At 45.9% G+C, this 25,000-nt stretch overlaps 1 protein-coding gene across 1 annotated transcript in view; it reads left to right on the top strand.

The window, feature by feature from the left end:
- Window positions 1-20,382, top strand: part of ajap1 (adherens junctions associated protein 1) — a 61,670-nt gene extending 41,288 nt beyond the window's left edge. Inside the window, exons 3-6 of the mRNA XM_042099546.1 lie at window positions 15,788-15,875; window positions 17,228-17,470; window positions 18,650-18,770; window positions 19,307-20,382. Of these exons, the coding sequence (XP_041955480.1) occupies window positions 15,788-15,875; window positions 17,228-17,470; window positions 18,650-18,722 (404 nt within the window). The 3' untranslated portion in view covers window positions 18,723-18,770; window positions 19,307-20,382. The remainder of the gene's footprint in view (window positions 1-15,787; window positions 15,876-17,227; window positions 17,471-18,649; window positions 18,771-19,306) is intronic.
- Window positions 20,383-25,000: the final 4,618 nt, after the last annotated feature.

A 25,000-nucleotide genomic window follows, 5' to 3' on the forward strand; every position in this document is an offset into this window, starting at 1 on the left:
TTGTGGAGGATGGGCAGAATACAGCTTATCCAGCATTATCCTTGACTTACACAAGAGAGATGTGCGTTGTTGATCACATAAATGGATAGTCACCCCAGTCCATGGAACATCATTTTCTTCATTTACTCCTCTCACTTAGACTAGAAATCTAGACGCACCCTAACAGCAGCAAATGTAATTTGCAGCCAGGGTCGTTTAACAACTCTCTGTTGGCTTGTGAGCTGGAAAAAACAAACCCTGGTCAGGCCAATCACATCGTGTATAGATTTGGGGGGGCGGGCTTAACATAATGTCGACAGAGTTCTGACGGTTCCGTGTGAATTCCCTGCTACTTGAAAACAAAGAAGCTATCCTATTGCGTGCAGAGGGGATTTGAAAGACAACCGTTTGTCCCGCCCCTCGGATTTAGCCCAGCCAATGGTGTGTTCCCAGACCGAACATCTTGATGTGGGTCTGGCTTGCCAGGCTACCTCTCACTGACAGTGAGATCCCCAAACTCCTGACATTTAGCCATCCTCCTACATGCCCGTTGGATCCCGTTCCAACTAACCTACTTCACTAACTATTTGTCCTACCCTCACACAAGCTATCGCTCACGTCATAAACACCTCACTGACTTCTAGCACATTCCGACAGCATTCCAGTGCATTCCCACAGCATTCTAGCACATTCCCACAGCATTCTAGCACATTCCCACAGCATTCCCACAGCATTCTAGTGCATTCCCACAGCATTCTAGCGCAGTCCCACAGCATTCTAGTGCATTCCCACAGCATTCTAGCACATTCCCACAGCATTCTAGCACATTCCCACAGCATTCAAACTGGCTTGGGCAATAGCGCTACTAAACAATCCTAACAATCTCTAACTACTCAGGTTGAGAACTATCGTCCACTCTCGTTTCTCTCTTTCCTGTCCAAAGCTATCGAAAGGGCGGCCTCCAAAACAGGTCTCAGAATTTCTCTCACGGAATAACCTTCTCGATCCAAATCAATCCTACTCCACTTATTGTCTACCTTCAATACGGTTAACCACCGCAGCCTTCTTTCTATACTCTCAGACGAGGGCATCACAGGCCCTGGTTTGAATCCTGGCAGGGATGAAAATGGCTCCCCTTTTATGTGAGACTGACCTTTTTGATATCAGAATAGGTCACCAGTGAGATTTGTGCAGACCCAAGGAGAAATTATTTGGGGATGGGGGGCTTTGGTTGGAGCACAGCAGAAGTTTACCGAAAAGGACGTCGCAAATATACTAGACTAGAGTGAAACTAGAAACTAGAGTGTAAAGAAAATATCTTTCAAAATGCAAAAATGTCTACTAACGCCTCTAACAGCCCAGCACACACAGCCCATGACCTTCTGCTTCATCCCGTCTGTTCATCTTATGGGATAAGATGAATCTGTGTGGATAATAAGGTTAAGGGACGCTTGTGCCCATGTGAGATGGGAGTGTGTGTGTGTGTGTGTGTGTGTGTGTGTGTTGCCTTTGTGTGAGTCAAGGGATCGATGTGTGAATGGCATCCAATTATCTGGCAAAAGAGTTGCCACCTACTCACCACTCAGTGTGAAATGTTTGTGGTTGATTACACACAAACAGAGAGAGAGAGGGAGAGAGAGAGAGAGAGAGAGAGAGAGAGAGAGAGAGAGAGAGAGAGAGAGAGAGAGAGAGAGAGACCCACAAACACAGTGTTATGATTTTAGTGGACACACACATGCAAACAGGAGCCCATGCTGGTGTTGAGTAGAGAAAGGTGTGTGTGTGATGTCAGAAATTTCAGCTGCAATGCAGAATCCTCATGGGCTGAGAATGGAACACATTTTAGAACACACAGGCTAGAACACCCAGCTAAATATCACCTCTAGTTAGACTCAAGGCCGATCACAGATCACTCAGCTAAAGATCACCTCTAGTTAGGCTCAAGGCTGCTCACAGATCACTCAGCTAAAGATCACCTCTAGTTAGACTCAAGGCTGATCACAGATCACTCAGCTAAAGATCATCTCTAGTTAGACTCAAGGCTGATCACAGATCACTCAGCTAAAGATCACCTCTAGTTAGACTCAAGGGCATATGTGGTGTATTATGATCCAATCAGTTAATATAGCGCCCGCCTCACTGACTGACCCAGATGCATTAGAGCAGGACTGACTCTAACATTGCACACAAGATTCTCTGTATCCACAAGTGCCCACGCAATGACACACTTTCACTCCTATGCACACAAACACTCACAAACACACACACACAGACACACACACACACACACACACACACACACCACCACCACCACCACACACACACACACACACACACACACACACACACACACACACACACACACACACACACACGTACAACTTCTCTCTCTTACACTGACACACAAACATGCACAATTTCACTCACAGACACACACACACACACACACACACACACAGTTGCACACACGGACACACACACACAGTTGCACTCACGGACACACACAAACTGGCACACACACAAACACGCACACAGTTTCTCTCTATTCTGGCACGCAGAAGCAGGCTGGGTGTTAATCAGGACGCCATTTCGGGCCAGCGCTATCATGCAGTGGGCATCCTTGCCATGCCAACCTGACAAACTTGCTTTCACTCAGACAGTGATAGCCAGCCCAGAGAGTCAGCATCAGACAGGCGTATGAGCCAGGAGAGGGCTGCCAACACACAAACACACACACACACACACACACACACACACACACACATACGTTATCTCATGATAGACATTTCCCCAGTTGCACACACTCTCTCCCCCACAAGCACCCCCCTCCCAGACACATTCTCTCCACCAAAAGCACACACTCTCTCTCCCCCCACAAGCACACACTCTCTCTCTCTCCCACAAGCACACACTCTCTCTATGCCCCAGCAGATGTGTCAGTCTGACAGGATGAAAGACATCAGCTCCCACCAGATCAGACCTCCACCCCTCGCACCAGTCCCACAAAGAGACAAAGACAAACTAAACCAATGGGGACTCACTGTCAGTCTGCTGTAATGACATGACATCATAACCCAGTCGTCCATGCTTTGGTGAACCAGTGGGTTTTGTATTCTTTGTAAGGTGAATGAGGCAATGCCAGAATAGGCTCTAGATGAGTGTAGAGATTGAAGAGGAGGTGTCTCAATCAGGTCTGTGTGTAGATTGGAGAGGAGGTGTCTCAAACAGGTCTTTGTGTAGATTGGACGGGAGATGTGTCATTCAGTGATGACTGTATAAAATACAGTAGAGGGAATGAACTGACAGCAGTCTGGTAGTGGTGTGTGTGTGTGTGTGTGGGGGGGGGGGGGGGGCAGTTTCCTACTTGAAACTGGTAATCGCCTACAGAGGGCCGCTCAGACAATGGCAGAAGAGCCGTTTTTTGTCATGTTATGAGGTTATGTGCCATCAAAATGATTTTGAAAATGTCAGGCGAGACACTACAGGTGAATAGGGTAAACATTTTAACAAGCAGATATCACTATGAAACTTACCCAGTTGATTACTTACATTAATATGAGAAAAAAATGTATTGCAAGTTTTCTGTAATTTAATGTTTACATATGCAAATTAGGTATTGTCTAGTTAAATATGTGCTAATTTGCATACATTTTAAAGCAAGAAACCTGAGCATTGGATACAGCCAGGTTCAAAATTATGTTTTCATTGCGTTCAGATAATAGATGTTGAAAAATTTACAGAGGGATTTATGAATATCTACTTTAGTTATCCTGTAAATCAGAATATGATGTCAATAGCCCTAAAAAAATCGATTTTTGCCATGTTTTTAGGCATAAAATGTCATGTAAGTCAGGCTAGGAATAATATAACAACAAACCCCTCTGTAAAAATCTTCGAAATATAGTTAGGCATAAGTCTAGAAAGTTTGGTGTATATAAGTGCTTCTGAAGTGGAGTTTCCTTGCTCAGAGTGGGAGAGGAAACTCGTTTTGAGAAAACAGCCTTGAAAGACAGCCAATGAGATTCCGTTCTCAGCCTAGACTCGTCTTTGAACTTTCGCGAATGGTTGCTGATAAAAAGGAAGTGTCCACATATGGATCACATAGCATGATACAGGAAAAACAGAGCTTTCCAACGGTACACATATTTTGGGTCACAGTTGCGGGAGTGCATGCAAGGTTAGAATGCTAACTTTCGCTGAATTTAGGATAAATATACAGGCGCGAGTAGACACAATATAATGAAATAAACACCTAAATGTGTAAATCAGACTTTTTTGTTGTAGTAGTGTGATAGAGTATGCTAAGGTAACAGACTAGCTCAAAATCTCGAAATTGACCAGTGCATGAAAAAACGATGTTTTCACCTGCCGTGGTCAAAAAAACTGTTATGGGTGCCTTTAATATTACATATTAATATTTTGGGCATATTTAGGTTACATAATATAGGCTTAAATGTCACTCAGACAGACTGACAGAATATATAGGCCTATTTTTTTCCCCTCAGACAACAGTCTGTCCTGCACTGACAACATTGAGACTACAGCCTAAACCATAGGTTCTCAAAGTGCGGCCCAGGGGCCAATGGTGGCCTGCGGAAACATTTCTCCCGGCCCGCGATAACATCTGATAACATCTGTAAAACTGTTAAAACTGCACAACTGTACTGTGTGCTTTGAAAAGAATGAATCTCCGTTTAGTGGTGTTTCGTGGCTGTCAGGTTTTCCTGTGGTGCTTTGGTAGCTGGAATTGGCCCTGAATAAGGCCTATGCTGATAAGAAGCAAGGCACACTGAGACTGTTTGTTCTAAATAAGTTTGTAGGCTACTTGAAATGGACTGCAAGAACTGTTATATCCCAAATTTGTCTGTTGAGGGTAGAGAACCCCAGGGTTTGTGTGTGCATTGCAATTTTTCTTAAGGTTTTCACAAGTTTTGCCAGGTTTAGCCTCAGTTTTTGAATTAAAATGTGTTTAATGCAATAAATATAAACTGTAGATGCAACCTGGTCATTAAAATGATACAAATGGGATTTTTTTCCAGTTTTTTTTTTCCTTTTTCTCCCCCCGCCCCTTTGGCGGCCCTCAGTTCAATGTTGGGTTCCTGAATTGGCCCTCACCAATCTAAACTTTGAGAACCCCTGGCCTAAACGAATGCTAGGCTTTAGGTTTTTTAACTTGTGTGCTCGGTTTTGAACTAGGCTATCTACTTTGCTTGTGAATGAAGTTGTAGCCTTCTTTCCTTTGTTCAATGTGCTTGTTGAACGATGCTGGTAAGCGTCTCCCTGTCAATTTCCCTGTCCTGTCATTATGTCATCTTGTCTCGTTGACTCAGGTGTCACTCCCCGATGTGAGTCGCTACCCGATGTGAGTCACGCATGCTCAGATTGATAGGTTTTACGGCATAACGCCAGGGGATCTGACTGAAATCCATAAAATAATTCACTTTTCTGTTTCAAAAACGTTTTAGCTATCTAAGATTGTTTGATTGCTAACGTTAGCAAACGCCATTCAAGTGACAGCCTTTGTTGTGCTTGATTGCTTACTTACTTGCCAGCAGTGAACAAACTTCGTTATGTAGGTCAATTTTTATTGATATTACAGAAGTCTCTCGCTAGCAGGCTACTTCAGCCTCTAATCTAGAACTGACATTAGAGATCATGCCGTTAAAAAATGTGATGCCTTACGCTAAATAATACATTACTGCTGTGTAGGCTAATGTCATTATTCTGTGGCTACTGGCTAACAGCACAGGTAGTCGCAAAGTAGCAAAGTGACGCATGCGCGACTCACATCGGGGAGTGACACTGGTTCTAATCTCAGCCGAAGGTGCTGCAGGCAACTGCTTTCCAATGACGTTGCCTGAGCTGTTAGATCTATAGAACATCTACTTCCGTGTAATAACATGGGCTGATACTACAGTACATAGGCCAGTCATTACTTTTATAATCATGGGGCAACGCAACGTAATTCACAAAGGAAACAGGCACGAGAAGGGAGATTTTCAACAAACTTTGCCATTGCTGCGAGAACTCGTTAAATTTGTCGCTAGTCACTGGATAACATTTTCTGTCGCTAGGGATGGCCAAAAGTCGCTAAATCTAGCGACAAAGTCACTAAATTAGCAACACTGTTGCTCCTGAGTGGATCTATCGGTTTGGCTGTTGGTTATGTGATGCTCTTAAGTGGATCTGGATTGGGTTTGGCTGTGGGTTTGGTAGTGTTCCCAAGTGGATCTGGAGTGGGTTTGGCAGTGCTCTTGAGTGGCTCTGGATTGGGTCTGGCTGTGGGTTTGGCAGTGCTCTTGAGTGGATCTGGATTGGGTTTGGCTGTGCTCCTGAGCTGATCTACAGTCGATTTTGCTGTGGGATTTGCGGTGCTCTTAAGTGGATCTGGGGTGGATTTGGCTGTGAGCTTTGCGGTGCTCTTTGGCGGATATGGGTGGGTTTGGTGGTGCTCTTCAGCAGATCTGTGAGTCAACTGCTAACTGTCGTTTCTGTTTGTGTGAATAATTCATCACAGAAAACGGCTTGGGAAACCATCCCCGTCCTACATGTGGAGAGGAGTGATATGCAGTCTCTCTGTGTGTGTGTTTGTGTGTGTGTGTGTGTGTGTTTGTGTGTCTGAAGTGGGTGTAAATATTTATGCATGCTTCAGGAGGCTAGCCGCAGGCAGGGGAAGGTGACCTGAGAAGGACCCCCCCCCCCCCGGCTCCCCCTTCTTCTCGTCCTCTTTGTGCTCTGGTCCTCCCCTCCTCTCTCCTCTCCCCACCGCTCCTCTCCTCTCCTCTCCCCTCCTCTCTTCTCCCCTCCTCTCCTCTCCTCTCCCCTTCTCTCTCCCCTCCTCTCCCCTCTTCTACTCTCTTCTTCCCTCCCCTCCTTTCATCTCTCTCCTCCCTTCCTCTCCCCTTCTCTCCTTTCCTCTCCTCTCTCACCCAGGGATGCACTGCTTTGTGGTTGCTATGGTTTTGCTTTGCTGAGTCATGCTGTGCTGATGCTTCTCAAGAGGATGCTTCTCCTCTCCTCTCTGCTCCTCTCCTCACCAACACCTGGGTGTGCTGAATTGCTGAGTCATGTAGTGCTGGTGCTTCTCAAGCCTCCTCCTCACAAACACCTGGGTGTGCTGCTTTTGCTGAGTCATGCTGTACTGATGCTGTGCAGGTCGGCTAAGAGAGAGGCTTAGGTCTATGCATCCTACCTTAGTGCTCAGACCTGTTACATACTCACACACTAACACAAGCACGCACGCACACACACACACACACACACACACACAAACACACACACAGAGCAAGAGAGAGAGAGAGAGAGAAAGAGAGAGGAAAAGCACACCATACACACACACACTCCCACACAAAGAAAGGAGTGTGAATTCTTAGTATATTTGTCTTATTTTTAGTGTTACAAAGTATGGTCCATAGACCCTTTCAATCTGTCCCCAGAGGGTTTCCGATTGAACCGTTCAAAAGCACTTAGATCAAAAGCAAAATATACTTTTAAATAAAAATGAATTGGACTTGAGCTTTTATTTGTTTGTCCCCAAGTTACCATTAGCTCAATGTTATTTTCTGTGCCACTGGAAATGCCATAGGAATGCACACGTTTGTTTTTGCAGTTGAAAGGGTGTATTACAGGTTGGTTCCATGGAATGTTGTGGATACTGAATTCCACTGCTGTGCTGTAGAGCAGATAGTGTGACTCAGCACTGTGATACACAATGCTGAGAGGACAGTCAGCTGTGTGACTCTGTTTGTGTAGAAGAGAGACTGTGTGTGTTTGTTCAAGATAGAGTATGTGTGTGTGTGATGGGGGAGTGCATGTTTGTATTTCTTTGTGTGCATGTATCTGTAAGTGTGTGTGTATTTGGTGTCTATGTATGTATGTCTGTGTGTGTGTGTGTGTGTGTTGAGAGGTATTTGGATACCAGTGCTGGTAGGCCCAGATGCTCAGTGATTGTTCCTGTAGAATGTGACTCTGTTTTAGAGACCCACAGATGGGCCTGTCAAGACTGCACCACGCACAGGATGATTAAACACTCTTGTACAACCTGCTGCCAACGTGTGTGCGTGTGTGTGTGTGTGTGTGTGTGTGTGTGTGTGTGTGTGTGTGTGTGTGTGTGTGTGTGGCACACCCTGCTGCTAACAACTCAGGGCTCGTTAGCCAACTCTGAAGCGTAGAGGTTAATTAAGGCCTGTAAGCAAATAAAAATGTAAGGGGAAGAAAGGGGTGAATTCACACGGAACCGGCTTGAAGAATAGATGTCCAGGGACACCGTTAGCAGTTCTTAGAGGAAGACCGTTCATAATGATATTCATTATCACAGGCAGACATCTGAGTAACATACAAGAAGTTGAGGTGTATCAATGTTTAGGGATAGAACCCTGTGTGTTGAGTGGAGTGTGTTGGTTAGTGTTAAGGTTCTAACAGTGTGTTGACTGGAGTGTTGTGGTGAGGGTTGCAACAGTGTGTTGGTCATGGTTCTAACGGTGTGTTGAGTTGTGTGTGGTGGTTAGGGTTCTAATGGTGTGTTGAGTGTGTGTGGTGGTTAGGGTTCTAACAGTGTGTTGAGTTGTGTGTGGTGGTTATGGTTCTAACGGTGTGTTGAGTTGTGTGTGGTATCTGTGTGTGTTTGGTGTTTTTGCTGCCTGATGCCCCCTGTGCTTTGTGCTCACACTGGAATAAATTGGTATCTCAGAGCTGACGGAACAGCAGCCAGTCAGCAGGTGTACGCTGCTCTCTGTAGTGGCAAACTCTAAGAAGGTGAACCCCATTCTCTCCCCCTCTCTTTCTCTCTCTCTGTCTCTCTCTCTCTCTCTCTCTCTCTCTCTCTCTCTCTCTCTCTCTCTCTCTCTCTCTCTCTCTCTCACACACACACACACACACACTGTCTCACACACTGACCTGCAGCAGGATAACACATTTATTATAGAGCAAGTGAGACAGCCAGACATGCACCCTGGGAGGAAAAACAAAATGTGTGTATGTGTGTGTTTTGCTTGTCTTTCTCTCTGTGTGTGTGTGTGTGTGTGTGTGTGTGTGTGTGTGTGTGTGTATGTGTGTGTGTGGTGTATATCTGCCTTTGGAAGTGTGTTTCTGGTCTCACTCTCTTGAGTCCCAGAATCTATGTGTGTGTGTGTGTGTGTGTGTGTGTGTGTGTGTGTGTGTGTGTGTGTGTGTGTGTGTGTGTGTGTGTGTGTACAGTATGTGTGTCAATTGTTTGTGTGCATCTGCATGTTTCTAGCCTGGCGGGCCATCCTATATCATTGAAATGTATAGTCTGGAATCGAACCATTCACCTCGCTTAATCCAAGGGGCGGGCAGAGAATTGTCTTTCAAACTGCCTAGGCATGCAATAGGCCAGCGCTACGACCATATCACCATACCAAATACATCCTTCTTCGAAAGTAATGACTTAAGTGCATTGTGTTGCAAGTCTAACTCCTCCAAAGTTGACGCCAACGTCGATTCAAACAACCGCTCTTCGTTCGCCATAGCCACCTTTCTTGTTGTCTGCTTTCTTGACTGTCGTTATCCTGTTAAGCCCGCCTTAAGACTCTCTAACAAAATAGAGCGCTGTGATTGGATGAAGTTCACGACGTCAGCCAATTGAAATCTCTATGGTTTGATACTAGACGTACAGGCTGAGCAAATTAATTTGCCGCCGCTAGGGTGCGTCTAGATTTCTAGGCTAGCATGTTTCTGTTGTGTTAACGTTCCTGCATTATGTGTGTTTGTTTGTGATGTGTGATTGTGTGTGTGGATGCCAGTAGTGTGTCTCTCTCTCTCTCTCTCTTTCTCTCTCTCTCTCTCTCTCTCTCTCTCTCTCTCTCTGTGTCTCAGAGCTATGTGTGTGTGTGTGTGTGTGTGTGTGTGTGTTCGTGTGACTGTGTCTGCTGTATATGTGTGTGTGTGTGTGTCGTTGGAGCTGCCAGTCACTCACCACAGGAGAGAAATGAAGTGGAGTTGTGTGGGGCAACTTCATTATCAGTTAAGTAATAGCATCAGCGTGAGTGGAACAGGGCTGAGGGCAGCTCTCCCTTCTCTCCTCTCCTCTCTCCACACCGTTCCCCTCATCTCCTTTCCTCTTCCCTCCCTCCCTCTTCTCTCCCCTCATCTCCCCTTCTCTCCTCCCTCTCCTCTCCTCCTCTCCCCTCCTTCCTCTCCCCTCCTCCTCTCCTCTCAGGTGCAGGGTTAACCCTCCGTCGCTCCACAGCCACATTCAATTATGCAGCCCTGCCTTTGACATTGAGCAAAAGCCATTTCACATAATGGAGTCTGATCCCTGGCTTTCCTTCCCTCATCTCTCTCTATCCCTCTCCCTCTCTCTCTCTATCCCTCTCCCTCTCTCTCCCTCTTCCTCTCTCCCTCTCTCTCCCTTTCTCTCTCTCGCTCCCTCCATCACCCCATCTCTCCCTGGCCACTACAGTCTTTCGTAAGTGTTTTGAACCACTGGAGCGCAGTGTAAATCAAGTCCGATTGACACTTTGACTCCGACGCTAATTGGCAATTGCATCCCATCAGCAGGACCAAATGAAAGGGTTCCGCTCAACACAGGTGGGGATAAGGGGGCGGAGGGGGGGGGGGGGGCATAAAGAGAGAGAGAGGGCGGAGGGGAAGAGAGAGAGAGAGGGCGGAGGGGAAGGGCAGAGGTTAAGGCTACACCTGACATTCTCCTGAAAGTTTAATGCTTTAGACATAGAAGACTAATTCAGACACTTTATTTAGTGTGTGTGTGTGTGTGTGTGTGTGTGTGTGTGTGTGTGTGTGTGTGTGTGTGTGTGTGTGTGTGTATGTGTGTGTGTGTGTGTGTGTGTGTGTGTGTGTGCATACTGTATATGTGTGTGTGTGTATGTGAGTGTGTGTGTGTGTGTGCATGTGTATGCGTGTGTGTGTGTGTGTGTGGTGAATATGAGCTCACTCCTCTGCAGAGAGATTAGAAAGGTCACCCCTTCACCTATGCAAGAGTCTCTGAGTTCATGTTGGTGTAAAGTCTCTGTGCATTATGATAAAGATGTCATCTGTCCCGCACGGGGAGGTCCTGCACATTTTACTTCCACTCCACTGAGTGTGTGTGTGTGTGTGTGTGTGTGTGTGTGTATTTGTTGTCTAGAAGTCCTGGAGCTTTCTTCTCTATGCCACTGGGCATATGCATATGTTTGTGTGTGTGTGTGTGTGTGTGTGCAATGTATAAACACTAAGCTATGGAGGAAATATTATAAAACACACACACACACACACCGCCCAGTGGCGTAGAGAACACACTACTGCTGTGAAGGAAATAACTTATTTCAGTGCCATTTATTGAGAGGATTTCCCCAAGTGTCCAGAGGTTGCTGGGTTACAGACAGGCAGACAGAGAGACAGACAGAGTGTGTTTGTGAATAGTGTGTGTTTGTGAGGATAGTGTGTTTGTTGTCCAGAACCAAGGTGTATTCAGAGGTAAAACCAGCATGTTGTCCAGGGAGATACTTGGAATGAGAGCTAATGCACCTGCACACACACACACACGCACACACACACACACACACACACTCTCTCTCTCTCTCTCTCTCTCTCTCTCTCTCACACACATACACACGCACACACAAACACACACACACACATACACTGCTCCTGCTGTCCCCCAACACACACACACACACACACATGCTGTTTCTGTTTTCCAACACACACACTCAGAGGTGGTGGTGTTTCTAAGGTTGCCTTCACACTTGGTCCGTTTAACTGGACCGTTTCCGAGTGCAATTACTCCCCCTTAGCCCTGACCCAGCTGGTTCACTTTACAAATACTAACTTCTTTTCACCAATATTGCTTGGCAAACGTCACAAAAATGGCAGATTATTTCCTAGTTTTGAAACAGATAGCATTGGAACTGCACCGGAGTTCTAGCAAACCGTACCCCAGACCCCCGTTTTCTAGCGGACCCTGGTTCAGACCCTGGTTCGGTAGACTGCGTTTACATTAGCAAAAATCACAGAACCATCGGTCCAAACGAACTAAGGGTCCGGACCAAACGGTCTAGTGTGAATGCACCCTAAGAGTGGTGGTGTTCTCTAAGAGGGTGGTGGTGTTCTCTAAAACATCTCTGTGTCCAGATAGGGACAACACAGTTTGTGCTGTTTCCTTTTTTATTTGTTACACAATATGTGTTAAAAATAACTCAACTTGCATTGTTTTGTAACACATCTCTGTGTCCAGATAGGGACAACACATTCGAGTGTACACATCAGTCAAAGCGGTGGGTATTCCCGAAGCTCGGGGCTGTGTACACACTGAAGGGAGATTGACAGGTCAACAATCAATTACCTCTGTTAATCAGCAGTGGAGTGCAGTTAGCTTGCTAACTTGCTAACGTTTTTGGCTCACACAACATTTCAGACATGTTTTGTGGTTACAATAACAGCTTTTTTAATATGTACAGTGTCTATTTCTCGCTAACTTTCACAAAATCCAAGCATACAAAAGTCAAACAAATGACGTTTATCTGCAATTACGACCATCTCAGACCATTAACTGAACTCCTGGCGCCATCTTGATTTATTTTGAGAGCCGTCTTTACTCACTAGCATAACCATTTTTTTGATTGGCTGGCACTCGCGCTGCTGCTTGACAAATTGAGCATTTCCCAACTGTAGACTCGAGCGACGGAAAGTGAATGAGGAGCGGCCCAATCGAAGCCTTCACCAAATACCTGTGACTGGGCCATAAGAGACTCTAAGAGGGTGGTGGTGTTCTTTAAGAGGGTGGTGGTGTTCTCTAAGAGGGTGGTGGTGTTCTTTAAGAGGATGGTGGTGTTCTCTAAGAGACTCTAAAAGGGTGGTGGTGTTCTTTAAGAGGGTGGTGGTGTTCTCTAAGAGGGTGGTGGTGTTCTTTAAGAGGGTGGTGGTGTTCTCTAAGAGGGTGGTGGTGTTCTCTAAGAGGCTGGTGGTGTTCTCTAAGAGACTCTAAAAGGGTGGTGGTGTTTTCTAAGAGACTCTAAGAGGGTGGTGGTGTTCTTTAAGAGGGTGGTGGTGTTCTCTAAGAGGGTGGTGGTGTTCTTTAAGAGGGTGGTGGTGTTCTCTAAGAGGGTGGTGGTGTTCTCTAAGAGGGTGGTGGTGTTCTCTAAGAGGGTGGTGGTGTTCTTTAAGAGGATGGTGGTGTTCTCTAAGAGACTCTAAAAGGGTGGTGGTGTTTTCTAAGAGACTCTAAGAGGGTGGTTGTGTTCTTTAAGATACTCTAAGATACTTCCATAGCCTACATGCACAAGTAGCCTAGTTTGAGTAGAACTACTGATCTTCATTATCTCCCTGCTTGTTGACATCTTATCATGTATGGTATTATTTCATGGTCACTAAACGTTTGATTCTTTTTAATGTTGTCATCAGTTAACTTCAACTGCACTTGTATGTATCTGCCGTTCAGTTGTGGACGTTCGCAAATTGCGGTAATGGGCAGAGAAAGGTGCAGTTTATACTATGGATTGAAAGTTTGATAAATACGATGGAAACTTGGGTCTGACAGCGTTCGCAATCTGCGGTTTGTCCATGGCGCTGATAACGCTACGTTCACAAATGTACGTACATCTGGCCCTCTGGTGGTGTTCTCTAAGAGGGTGGTGGTGTTCTGTAAGACTCACTGATGGATGTGTCCCTCCACAGGCCATGTGTAGAGCATCGCCATGGTGAAGCTGATTAAACAAACCAAATCAATCTGGTGAGATACAGCAGGCCCTGTGGACCAGATGAATGTGTATCTCTACCGGAGGGTAGAAAATATGTGTTTTCTTTTTGTGTGTGTGTGTGTGTGTGTGTGTGTGTGTGTGTGTGTGTGTGTGTGTGTGTGTGTGTGTGTGTTTTAAGATGGGTGCCAGAGGTCCCATCTCAGCCATTAAGATGTTGTTATTGATTGGTCCTAGTCTTTATTACTGAGAGAGGGGTGTAAATAGGATGGAGATGTGGACCTATAATCTCACAGCAGCAAGACCAGACAGCACACAAACATACACACACACACACACACACACACACACACACACACATACACACACACATGCACACACCCACACAAAACACAGGGGGACCAGGCAGCCAACAGACCATCCAAACCCATCTCCCACACACATCATCAATCTGGGCTGTCTCTTTAAAGCAGTGGCAGACTCCTCCATCATACCCAGCCTTGCTTCATGTGGCCCTTTCACAAAACAACACACACACTCACACTCTCTCCCACACACACTTACAGTACACACACTCAATTTCACTCTCTCTTTCTCTATCTCACACACACACACACACACACACACACACACACAAACACACACACACACACACACACACACACACACACACACACACACACACACACACACACACACACACACACACACACACATATACACAAACACACAGACAGAGCAGTTTCATAGCTTCATAAATGCATTGCCCTGACATTACTGACAATACTTAGGAAGAGGTGAATCACTAGCAGAGAACCTTTGTCAGAATACCTCTCTCTCTCTCTCTCTCTCTCTCTCTCTCTCTCTCTCTCTTCTCTCTCTTCTTTGTGTCACACTCTCTGGGCCATGTGTACTAAGAAATGACCGCCTGTTTCAGACGTTATGAACATCTTTTTTTTGTGATTAACTGTTTATCCAGGTTCATAAACGGGGCGGGGGCAGGGGAGTGTGTGTGGGGGGTGGGGGCGTTACGTACATCTTACAGTAAAACATGGCATTTTATTTACAAACTGACAAAAGCTTCTGAGCCATGCAAAACACATTTTCATCCATGTGTGGTCAGTACATACAATGCCATGTTTTAAGATGTACTGTACGCAACGCCCCCACCCCACTCTCTCTCCTCTTTCTCTCCCTCTCTCCTCTTTCTCTCCCTCTCTCCTCCTCTCCCTCCCTTCTTTCTCTCCCTCTCTCTCTCCTCCTTCCTCTCTCTCTCTCCCTCTCTCATCTCTCTCTCCCTCTCTCCTCTCTCCTCCCCCCTCTCTCTCTCCCTCTCTCCCCCCCCTCTCTCTCTCTTCTCTCTCTCTCTCTCTCTCTCTCTCTCCCTCCCACTGGTCTGTTCTATGGGTTCAGTCAGTGGGACTGTAAGGGTGAGTCCCTATGGAATCTCGACCACACAGTAGTAATCATCATTAATTATTAATCCACAAGCATCACACACTTTCCACTGATCAAACGCATGAGCATTCAGGGGCAGGCCAAGTGACACATTTTCAGGATCTCTCTCTCTCTCTCTCTCTCTCTCTCTCTCTCACACACACACACACACACACATACAGACTTTTTATAGCAGAGAGAAAGTGTGGGCACTGACAGACACGTGCCACATGCACACACACACACGCACACACACACACACACACACACACACACACACACACACACACACACACACACACACACACACACACACACACACAATCCCAAAATACACTGTGCTACCCTACTTATTGAGGACCAACAGCATCACACAGACACAAAAACACAACGAAACACAAACTCTGGCACTTCAGATCATCAAAGTCCCAGAAGAAATGGCCTACATTCCCTATTACTCTGTGTGTGTGTAGTGTAGTGTAGTGTGTGTGCATGTGTGTGTGTGTGCGCGTATGCGTGTGTGTGTGTGTATATGTATGTTTGTGTGTGTGTGTGTGTGTGTGGTGCAGCCAATGGCTCCTTGAACAGCTGGAGAGTTTTATGGTGTACCATCTCCAGGTGAGGTAATGAGGACTTACACACACACACACACACACACACACACACACACACACACACACACAGACATACACTTTAACAGTCTCCTCTCCTGTGTCCAGGTCTGGCAGTGCACCAGATCATCACCATCACTGTGTCCCTCATCATGGTGATTGCTGCCCTCATCACCACACTGGTCCTTAAGAACTGGTAGGAAAGATTCTTTTCCTGCATGTGTTTGCCTTCCATCCTGCTTTACACGTCTTACGGTATGTGTGTGTGTGTGTTTGTGTGTGTGTGTTTGTGTGTCTGTGTGTGTTTGTGTGTCTGTGTGCGTGCGTGCGTGCGTGCGTGTGTGTGCGCGTGTGTGTGTGTGTGCGTATGTGCGTCACAGTCCCCCACCTATACACTTATGTGTAGCAAGAGAAACAATGCTGGACGCTGACCGTGATCGGTGTATGTTTGTGTATTCATGTATCTTTTGCAATAATACGCAAGTATGATATTGTGGATTGTTTAACTTTGTTCCTGTAGTTTGTCACTGTCAGTTTTTGTTTGTAGTTGTAGTTTTTCGTGGTCACATGTTTCTTGGTCTTTACTGTAGTATGTTCCTCCAATTTTGTCCTCTGACAGCCTGTCCAGTGTGCAGTGTGTGTGTGTCTAGTGTGCAGTGTGTGTGTGTCCAGTGTGCAGTGTGTGTGTGTGTGTGTGAGGTGTGCAGTAAGTGTGTGCAGTGTTCAGTGTGCAGTGTGTGTGTCCAGTGTGTGTGTCTAGTTTGTAGTGTATGTGTGTGTGTGTGTGCAGAGTGTGTTAGTGTGCAGAGTGTGTGTCTAGTGCAGAGTGTTAGTCTGCAGTGTGTGTATCTAGTGTGCAGTGTGTGTGTCTAGTGTGCAGTGTGTCTAGTGTGCAGTGTGTGTGTGTGTGTGTGTGTGTGCAGTATGTGTGTCTAGTGCACAGTGTGTTTGTGTGCAGTGTGTCTAGTGTGCAGTGTGAGTGTGTGTGCAGGATGTGTGTCTAGTGTGCAGTGTGTGTGTGTGTGCTGTATGTGTGTCTAGTGTGCAGTCTGTGCGTCTAGTGTGCAGTGTGTGTGTCTAGTGCGGAGTGTGTTTGTGTACAGTGTGTGTGTGTGCAGTATGTGTGTGTGTGTGCAGTGTGTGTGTCTAGTGTACAGTGTGTGTGTGTGCAGTATGTGTGTCTATTGCACAGTGTGTGTGTCTAGTGTGCAGTGTGTGTGTGTTTGTGTGTGTGTGTGCAGTATGTATGTTTGTGTGCAGTGTGTTTGTGTGCAGTGTGTGTGTATGCAGTGTGTGTATCTAGTGTCCAGTGTGTGTGTCTATTGCACAGAGTGTGTGTCTAATGCACAGTGTGTGTATGCAGTGTGTGGGTGCAGTGTGTGTGTCTAGTTTCCAGTGTGTGTGTCAAGAGTGCAGTGTGTGTGTGTGTGTGTGTGTGTGTGTGTGTGTGTATGTGTGTGTATCTGTGTCTGCGTCCGTCAGTGTGAGGGCAGTTGCACAAGGTATGATTTTATGTTTGCTTCTTGTCTTTGGTGCGTGTTTTTGTAGCTGTGCGCAGTCAGGGAACGGCCGTCACAGTAGTCACCAGCGCAAGATCAACCAGCAGGAGGAGAGCTGCCAGAATCTGACCGACTTCACGCCGGCACGCGTGCCCAGCAAGGTGGACATCTTCACCGCCTACAACGACAGTTTACAGTGCTCGCACGAGTGTGTGCGCAACGCCGTGCCCATCTACACTGACGAGATGATCCAACACACGCCCATATACAAAACTAGCTACAATGGAAGCAGGTGAGACTACTCTCAGCTTGCCAAATACACACCCTACAGCAGCAACAGGTGAGAACGCTGAGGACTGACATGGGCTCGTTGTGTAGACTTGTGAATGAAAGTAGGCTGATGCTGCTAAGCCTCTGCTCTTGTTTGAGTTCAGACCAGTGCATCCAGTAAAAGTGAATGCTGTTCTTACAGTGAGAGTGTGAGTGCTGTTTGCTGTTCATCCAGAAGGAGTAAATGCTATTAGCTGTTCATATTGGAAGAGTAAATGCTGTTAGCTGTTCTTACTGGAGGCGTGAATGATGTTAGCTGTTTATCAAGTAGGGGTGGATGCTATTAGCTGTTCATATTGAAGGAGTGAATGATGTTAGCTGTCCATACTAGAGAAGTGAACGCTGTTAGCTGTTTATTCCGTAGGAGTGAATGCTGTTAGCTGTTCATATTGGAGGAATGAATGATGTAACTGTAGCTGTTCATACTGGAGAAGTGAACGCTGTTAGCTGTTCTTCCCATAGAAGTGAATGCTGTTAGCTGTTCATACCGTAGAAGTGAATGCTGTTAGCTGTTCATACTGGAGGAGTGAATGCTGTTAGCTGTTCATACCGTCGAAGTGAATGCATTTAGCTGCTCATACCGTGAATGCTGTTAGCGGTTCATACCGTGAATGCTGTTAGCTGTTCTTACAGTAGAAGTGAATGGCGTTAGCTGCTGGGCTCATTCTCTGTGAATGTGGTCTATTATTACCACGCTGGTGGGCTGGCTGGACAGTGTCCAGCTGCAGGAGGTGGATTAAATGCATGTGATTCATCAGGCATTTGGCTGCCAGTCTCCCTCCCAGCCGCTGGAACTGGGCTTTGGGTTAGAGTGTGGGCAAAATGCTGATTTGTGATTGGACATGTGGTGAGGAGGTTGTCATGGTGATTTGAGGTCAGGTGGTCACAGAAGTTTGGCTAAGCGATGAGGAGTTGTCATGGAGATTTGAATGAAATGTGGAAAGTTAGACAGGTGTCAGTGCTGAAGTTGATGATGGTGTGTGTTTGCGGTATTCATGAGGATGTGTGTCTCTCTGTGTGTGTGTGTGTGTTTGTCTGTGTTTGTGTGTGTGTGTGTGCTGTGGTGGGGCTGTATGTGCTTATAGTTGTTGATTTTCCTTGTTTGTTGTGACTTTGTTGTTATTTATTGTTTTGGCTGCAGACCTTCGCCCAGTGAGCGGCAGCTGATCCCTGTGGCCTTCGTGTCGGAGAAGTGGTTCGAGATCTCCTGTTGAGCTCCTCCTCCGCCCGGGGAACGGGCAGACTAACACACGAGTGCCCAGGTAACATACAAACACACACAACACACACACACACACACACACACACACACACACACACACACACACACACACATACATACATACAATGTTGTTTTTTTTCTAGCGATAGTTTCAGGTTCTTCAAAAAGACTCATCTGTTTTCCTTGTATCTAACTAGTTTCTTACAGAGCTGCAGTTTGTATGTTAATGTTTATTACTACTAATTGTTACTGATTACTAATATTGGTACTTTTACACACTCCTTTAGACACATCTCTCCATTCTCCTCATCATACATAGGACTACAGGCCCAGAGTGTTTCTGACTCACTGTCCCTTTCACAGAAACACAACAGAACTCGCTATGCTCGTGTGTGAATCTGAATAAGAAATGGCAATATCAGCATAATGGTTTGCGGCGGCAGGCGTGCTGGTCTCCAGTAGTGTGTGTGTGTGTGTGTGTGTGTGTGTGTGTGTGTGTGTGTGTGTGTGTGTGTGTGTACTGAGGTCGCCTGCAGTCATGAACACATCGCTAATCTATTTGTCTCCCTCCCGCAGGATCCATGTGGAAAACTTTTACACCGCGTGAAAACCAATTACCGGAGCAAAAACTACACCAGGAGAAAATGAAAGAAACAAAAAAAGAAGAGATTTCTACCAGAACGGCTCTCTCGGGACATGAGCAAAGAGATTTATTTTTCTAAAAGAATTGCAAAGCAGAGCAGAGCTATGGATGCCACTCCTAATTATTTTCCATAGACCTACGGCAATTTAGAGAATCCTTAGAGTTGATATATATATATATATATATATACACACACACACACACATATACATATGATATATAAATGTACTGTATGTGTCAGTGTGCACACGGAGGGACGGACTGACTGATGTGCCAATCACGCCACAATGTGCCACAGCCTGTACATATGGACCCAGCCAGGGCGCGGGCGCGGGAGACCGCCACCCGGCGCGGCCGTGCCACACCGCGTTGCTCTGCTCCTGCACCGAGCCCACTGTCTGCTCTTAGACGCAGTCAACATGTGTTACTAGAAGAAAAAAAAAAGTATTTGAATATGTTTTGAAATAGTTGAAGAAATGTGTTGCAAAAGTCCAAAAATATTTATATCAACAACCACTACCGAGTTCTTCTAGATAGACAAAATATGAAAATATTGAAAAACGACTTTACCCAAAGTTTAATTTCAACCCATTGTTCATAAACTCCATTTTGAGGTGAAATGGTCTTCTCTATTTTTCTATAACTGGGGTCAGTGTGCTCACTAATCTCAGCTGAATCTCGATGAAGTCGTCGGACTGTTAATCTTATCCCATGCTCCAGTGAGACACTCCTCTCCCAGACTCTTTTTAAAATGGTGTCCTCTACAAGACGCTTTTTAAAACAGTGTCCTCCATGAGACACTTTTTAAAATGGCGTCGTCTTTGAGCCGCTTTTTAAAACGCTGTTATCTGAAATTCTTTTTTTTACTCTGAAGCTCGGGAAGTTTCAGAGGTTTTCTCATTTGTTCTCTCCACTCCCAGCTGCTCAGCCATATCCCTGCTGAGGAGAAGGGTGGGAGAGAGGGAGCACTGTGTCTCATGGACAGACAAAGAGAGAGAGAGAGAGAGAGAGAGAGAGAGAGAGAGAGAGAGAGAGAGAGAGCACTGTATTCCACACACAGAGAGAGAGAGAGAGAGTGCTGTGTTCCACAGACAGAGAGAGAGAGAGAGGGAGAACTGTGTTCCAATGACAGAGAGAGAGAGAGGGAGAACTGTGTTCCACAGACAGAGAGAGAGAGAGAGGGAGAACTGTGTTCCACTGACAGAGAGAGAGAGAGGGAGCACTGTGTTCAACTGAGAGAGAGAGAGAGAGAGAGCACTGTCTCACGGACAGAGAGAGAGAGAGAGCACTGTGTTCCACTGACAGACAGAGAGAGAGAGAGAGAGAGAGAGAGAGAGAGATGGTGAGGGGGAGGAGAGAGAGAGAGACTGGGAGGTAGAGAGTGCTGAGGGCTGCGGCGGAGGGAGAGGGAAAGACAGACTGAGCTTCCTACAGCACATGTGTCGGTGCGGCCGTGAGAGGAAGGGGCGTATGACAGAGGCAGTGAGATGATCCTGTCACTTGTCTTACCGAAGACAGTGAGACAGGTAGTCCTCCATGTCCTCCCTGAGGCAGTGAGACAGGTAGTCTTCCATGTCCTCCCTGAGGCAATGAGACAGGTCATCCTCCATGTCCGCCCAGAGACAGTGAGACAGGTAGTCATTCATGTCCTGCCAGCAGATGCTGATAATGTCCCTTCAGCCTTCTGTCCAGTCCAGGCTGCTTTAGAAACACCCCTGTCTGTCCGTCCCTTAGCAGCCAGTGCTGCGCGTGGGCCTGTGGGCTCGCTCACTGATTGCACTAACACACACACACACGCGCTTTTTCTTCTTCACTTGTGACCTTGTGCCATGTTTTATCGTAATGCTGTATAATTCACCTTGCCATGAAGGATGAAAAAGCATATTACTCTTTGGATAGGAGATCAAGCAATCAGACACGCCGCTTGCCACACCTCTGCAGGCTGCGCTGGTAAAGGAGAAAGTCCGGAATGTTCGCTGCAATCTTAAGTTCTGGTTTTACACTTTGCATTTCTTTCTGGCTTGAGCGAAATTAATTCTACCGCCCGTGAAAGTGTGTGTGTGTGTGGTGTAGACGGGGCATTATGATAATCACATCCCTGTGATGCAGCTCACACACTCTCACTCCACCACTGCTGCGGCATACACAAGAGCGTGTAAATATCATCGGTCTCCGTGGAAACCGTATGTCTGGAATTAGCACACTCATTAAGAGTCTCCAGGAAACATCGGAGAACAGAGATGAGGAGGTAGCACACACACACACACACACACACACACACGGCAGAGCAGAGGCGTCAGAGAACAGAGATGAGGAGGTAACACACACACACACACACACTCTCTCTCTCACACACACACAAACACACACACACACACACACACAGACACACACACACATGGCAGAGCAGATGCGTCTGAGAATAGAGATGAGGAGTGCACACACACACACACACATTACACATAAGAAGAGTGAGAACACACACCCACACACATGGCAGAGTAGAAGGATCTCAGCTCAGAAGACACACAAACACACTCGCCAACAGCTGCCAGATCCACTGCTACAGTCTCACCCTGAGTGTGTGCTCATACCTTAATATTTGTGTATCCTCCACTCATAACACACACACGCACACACACCACAACACACACTCACACATGCCACAAAATAGAAATAACACAATAGACTCATGGATTCATGTCTAGTCATTTCCCTGAATCATCTTCATTGCGTTCAGTAAAAGCATTCAGCATCTCATCAGAGATCCATTCATAGCACTCCTCATATTATTAAAGGGATCCATTCAAAGCACTCCTCAGATCATTAAAGGAATCCATTCAAACCACTCCTCAGATCATTAAAGGGATCAATTCAAAGCACTCCTCAGATCATTAAAGGAATCCAGTAAGTGGCGTGTTGGGCTATCTGCTTCTTCCCGGGTGAGCAATTTAATTTCACCCCAATACAAGATGATATGACCAACAGAGATCAATCTTCATCTTTATCACAACCAACCTTAATCAGATTTCATTTTTATCACGGCTAATGTAAATCAAATTACATTTTCCATGACTAATATACATTATGTCATATTCCCATTTTTATTCCAACTAGTGGAAATCATATTCCATCTTTATTTAGACATTAATCACTTTACATCCTCTTTGAGTCCAACATAAATTACTTTACATCCTCTGAGTTCAATGTAAATCCGATTCCATCATTATGATCTTTATTTCACATCATCATGATCTTGATTTCATATCATCATGATCTTGATAGATTCAGACCTTGACACCAGAGAGGCGTGGCCTTAATCTCTCATCAGAGAGAAGTGGCCATAATATTTCACCCAAGAGTTGTGGCATGTTTGACAATTTCATGTTTTTTTTTTGTGGGAGATTGTAAGAGAGCAGAGAGGATTCATATTTTCTCTACACGTTTACAGTACTATTTGTACTGCAGCTTGCTGCCATTACCATGTAACTCATCATACAGGAAAAAAAAACACCAGACTTTTTACTAGTAATTTTGAGAATTTCAATTTTAATCTGAGAAATGCACCAAAGCAACTGAGGAAACTGTAATAATAATATCAATAATAATGATGACTGTGAAAATGATGCAGAGTTGCACGATGGGACACAAGCACAAACTCACGTTCAGGTCCAACTGCAGACACAAGTACCAACAAGGAGCAATACAGTGCATGCAGTCCATGACATCATCCAGTGCATGACATCTTAGCCACCACTAGTTCAGTGCATCCTTCTGTCTACTCTCCCAACCCACCCAGTGGAGATGATGAGATGAGGTCACTCTTTACAGGAGAACTGTTCTACACGTGTTAGATTATACAGGAGATCTGCTCTACACGTTTAGATTACACAGGAGATCTGTTGTACAGGTTTAGATTACACAGGAGATATGTTGTACAGGTTTAGATTACACAGGAGATCTGTTCTACACAATCACTGCTAAAAGCGCTAACTGCCTTAAGCGACTCCCTCATGTTTCTTGGCTTCTTAGATAGATAGATTGATACTTTATTGATCCCCAGGGGAAATTCAAGATTTCAAGATCAAAATTCTTGTTGCCATGGGTGTAATCTGACATGGTTGTGACCTCAGCTGATAGACTCAGACTGAAAGACTGACATCTTTGGTGGCATCTTTTTGCATTTGGGGTGGCATCTGAAGGTGTGTGTTAGGGTGGTATCTTCAGGCTTGTGTGTTGGATGGCATCTGCAGGTGTGTGTTTTGGGTGTGTGTGTGGTAGCCTGTACCTGATAGAGAATCTGAGACCTCCTTGTGGCAGCAAGCTGATTTAAAGCTGCTAAGTGGAAGCAAAGGCACTGCCCAACCTGGTTCCTCCTCTCACGTACAGTACCTGTGTACATTACCACTAGACACAACTCCCCTGTGTACTGCATATCTTTGGCTTTGTGTATAAAGGGGTGCTAGTTTCAAAAGGAGACAAACAGGTTCGGTCAAACACACAGATGACAAGTGATAATCCTGCAGCCCCTGTGCCTGTCCTTCAGCTGCCATACTGATAACCTCTCATAAGAGTAGACCACTCTGTCCCTGGTGGATTCAGTAGCCACACTAGGACCTTCTGCAAGACCCTCTGCAGTTGTCTGACCAGGGATCTTGTTTGTCTTCTACTCCTAACAGGACTTTCTCTGAGTTCGGCATCAGTGTGCAGGTTTCAGCATGGTGGGGGTTTAAGGCACATTTGATAACAAGCGCTTGGATTATGTAAAGGCTTGTAAAGTGTGGTAGGAGCAGCAGGCCCCCTAATCACCACTGCCACAGGAAGTAGAGATGAGGCAAACTTCATCCCCTGCCTGACGCAGACACATGGCGTACAGCACTGAGCATGTGCAGAAGATGGCGTCCCTGGAGATCAAGAGCAGAAGGAGGTAGAGAGAGAAAAAGAGGGAGAGAGAGAGAGAATAAGAAGGGAAAGAGAGAGGCTGTCAGATAGAGAGAGACAGATATATTAAGTGTGTGTGAGAGAGGGGAAGTGATTGTGAGTGTGTGAGAGAGGAAGTGATTGTGTGTGTAAAAGAGAGGAAGTGTGTGTGAGAGAGAGGAAGTGATTGTTTGTGTGAGAGGAAGTGATTGTGTGTGTAAGAGAGAGGAAGTGTGTGTGAGAGAGGGTAAGTGATTGTGAGTGTGTGAGAGAGGAAGTGATTGTGAGTGTGTGAGAGAGGAAGTGATTGTGTGTGTAAAAGAGAGGAAGTGTGTGTGAGAGAGAGGAAGTGATTGTTTGTGTGAGAGGAAGTGATTGTGTGTGTAAGAGAGAGGAAGTGTGTGTGAGAGAGGGTAAGTGATTGTGAGTGTGTGAGAGAGGAAGTGATTGTGTGTGTGAGAGGAAGTGATTGTGTGTGTAAAAGAGAGGAAGTGTGTGTGAGAGAGAGGAAGTGATTGTTTGTGTGAGAGGAAGTGATTGTGTGTGTAAGAGAGAGGAAGTGTGTGTGAGAGAGAGGAAGTGATTGTGTGTGTGTGTGTGTTGTCAGCAGGGTCCCTGACTGAGGCGTGAATCATAGCAGTGCAGCATGAAGCTTCCTGCCAGCGTCAGAGGCCTCTGCATGCCACCCGCTCCTGGCAGACAGAGAG

Source organism: Alosa sapidissima, chromosome 7 (genome assembly GCF_018492685.1).
Source record: "Alosa sapidissima isolate fAloSap1 chromosome 7, fAloSap1.pri, whole genome shotgun sequence".
NCBI classification, from domain to species: Eukaryota; Metazoa; Chordata; class Actinopteri; order Clupeiformes; family Clupeidae; genus Alosa; species Alosa sapidissima.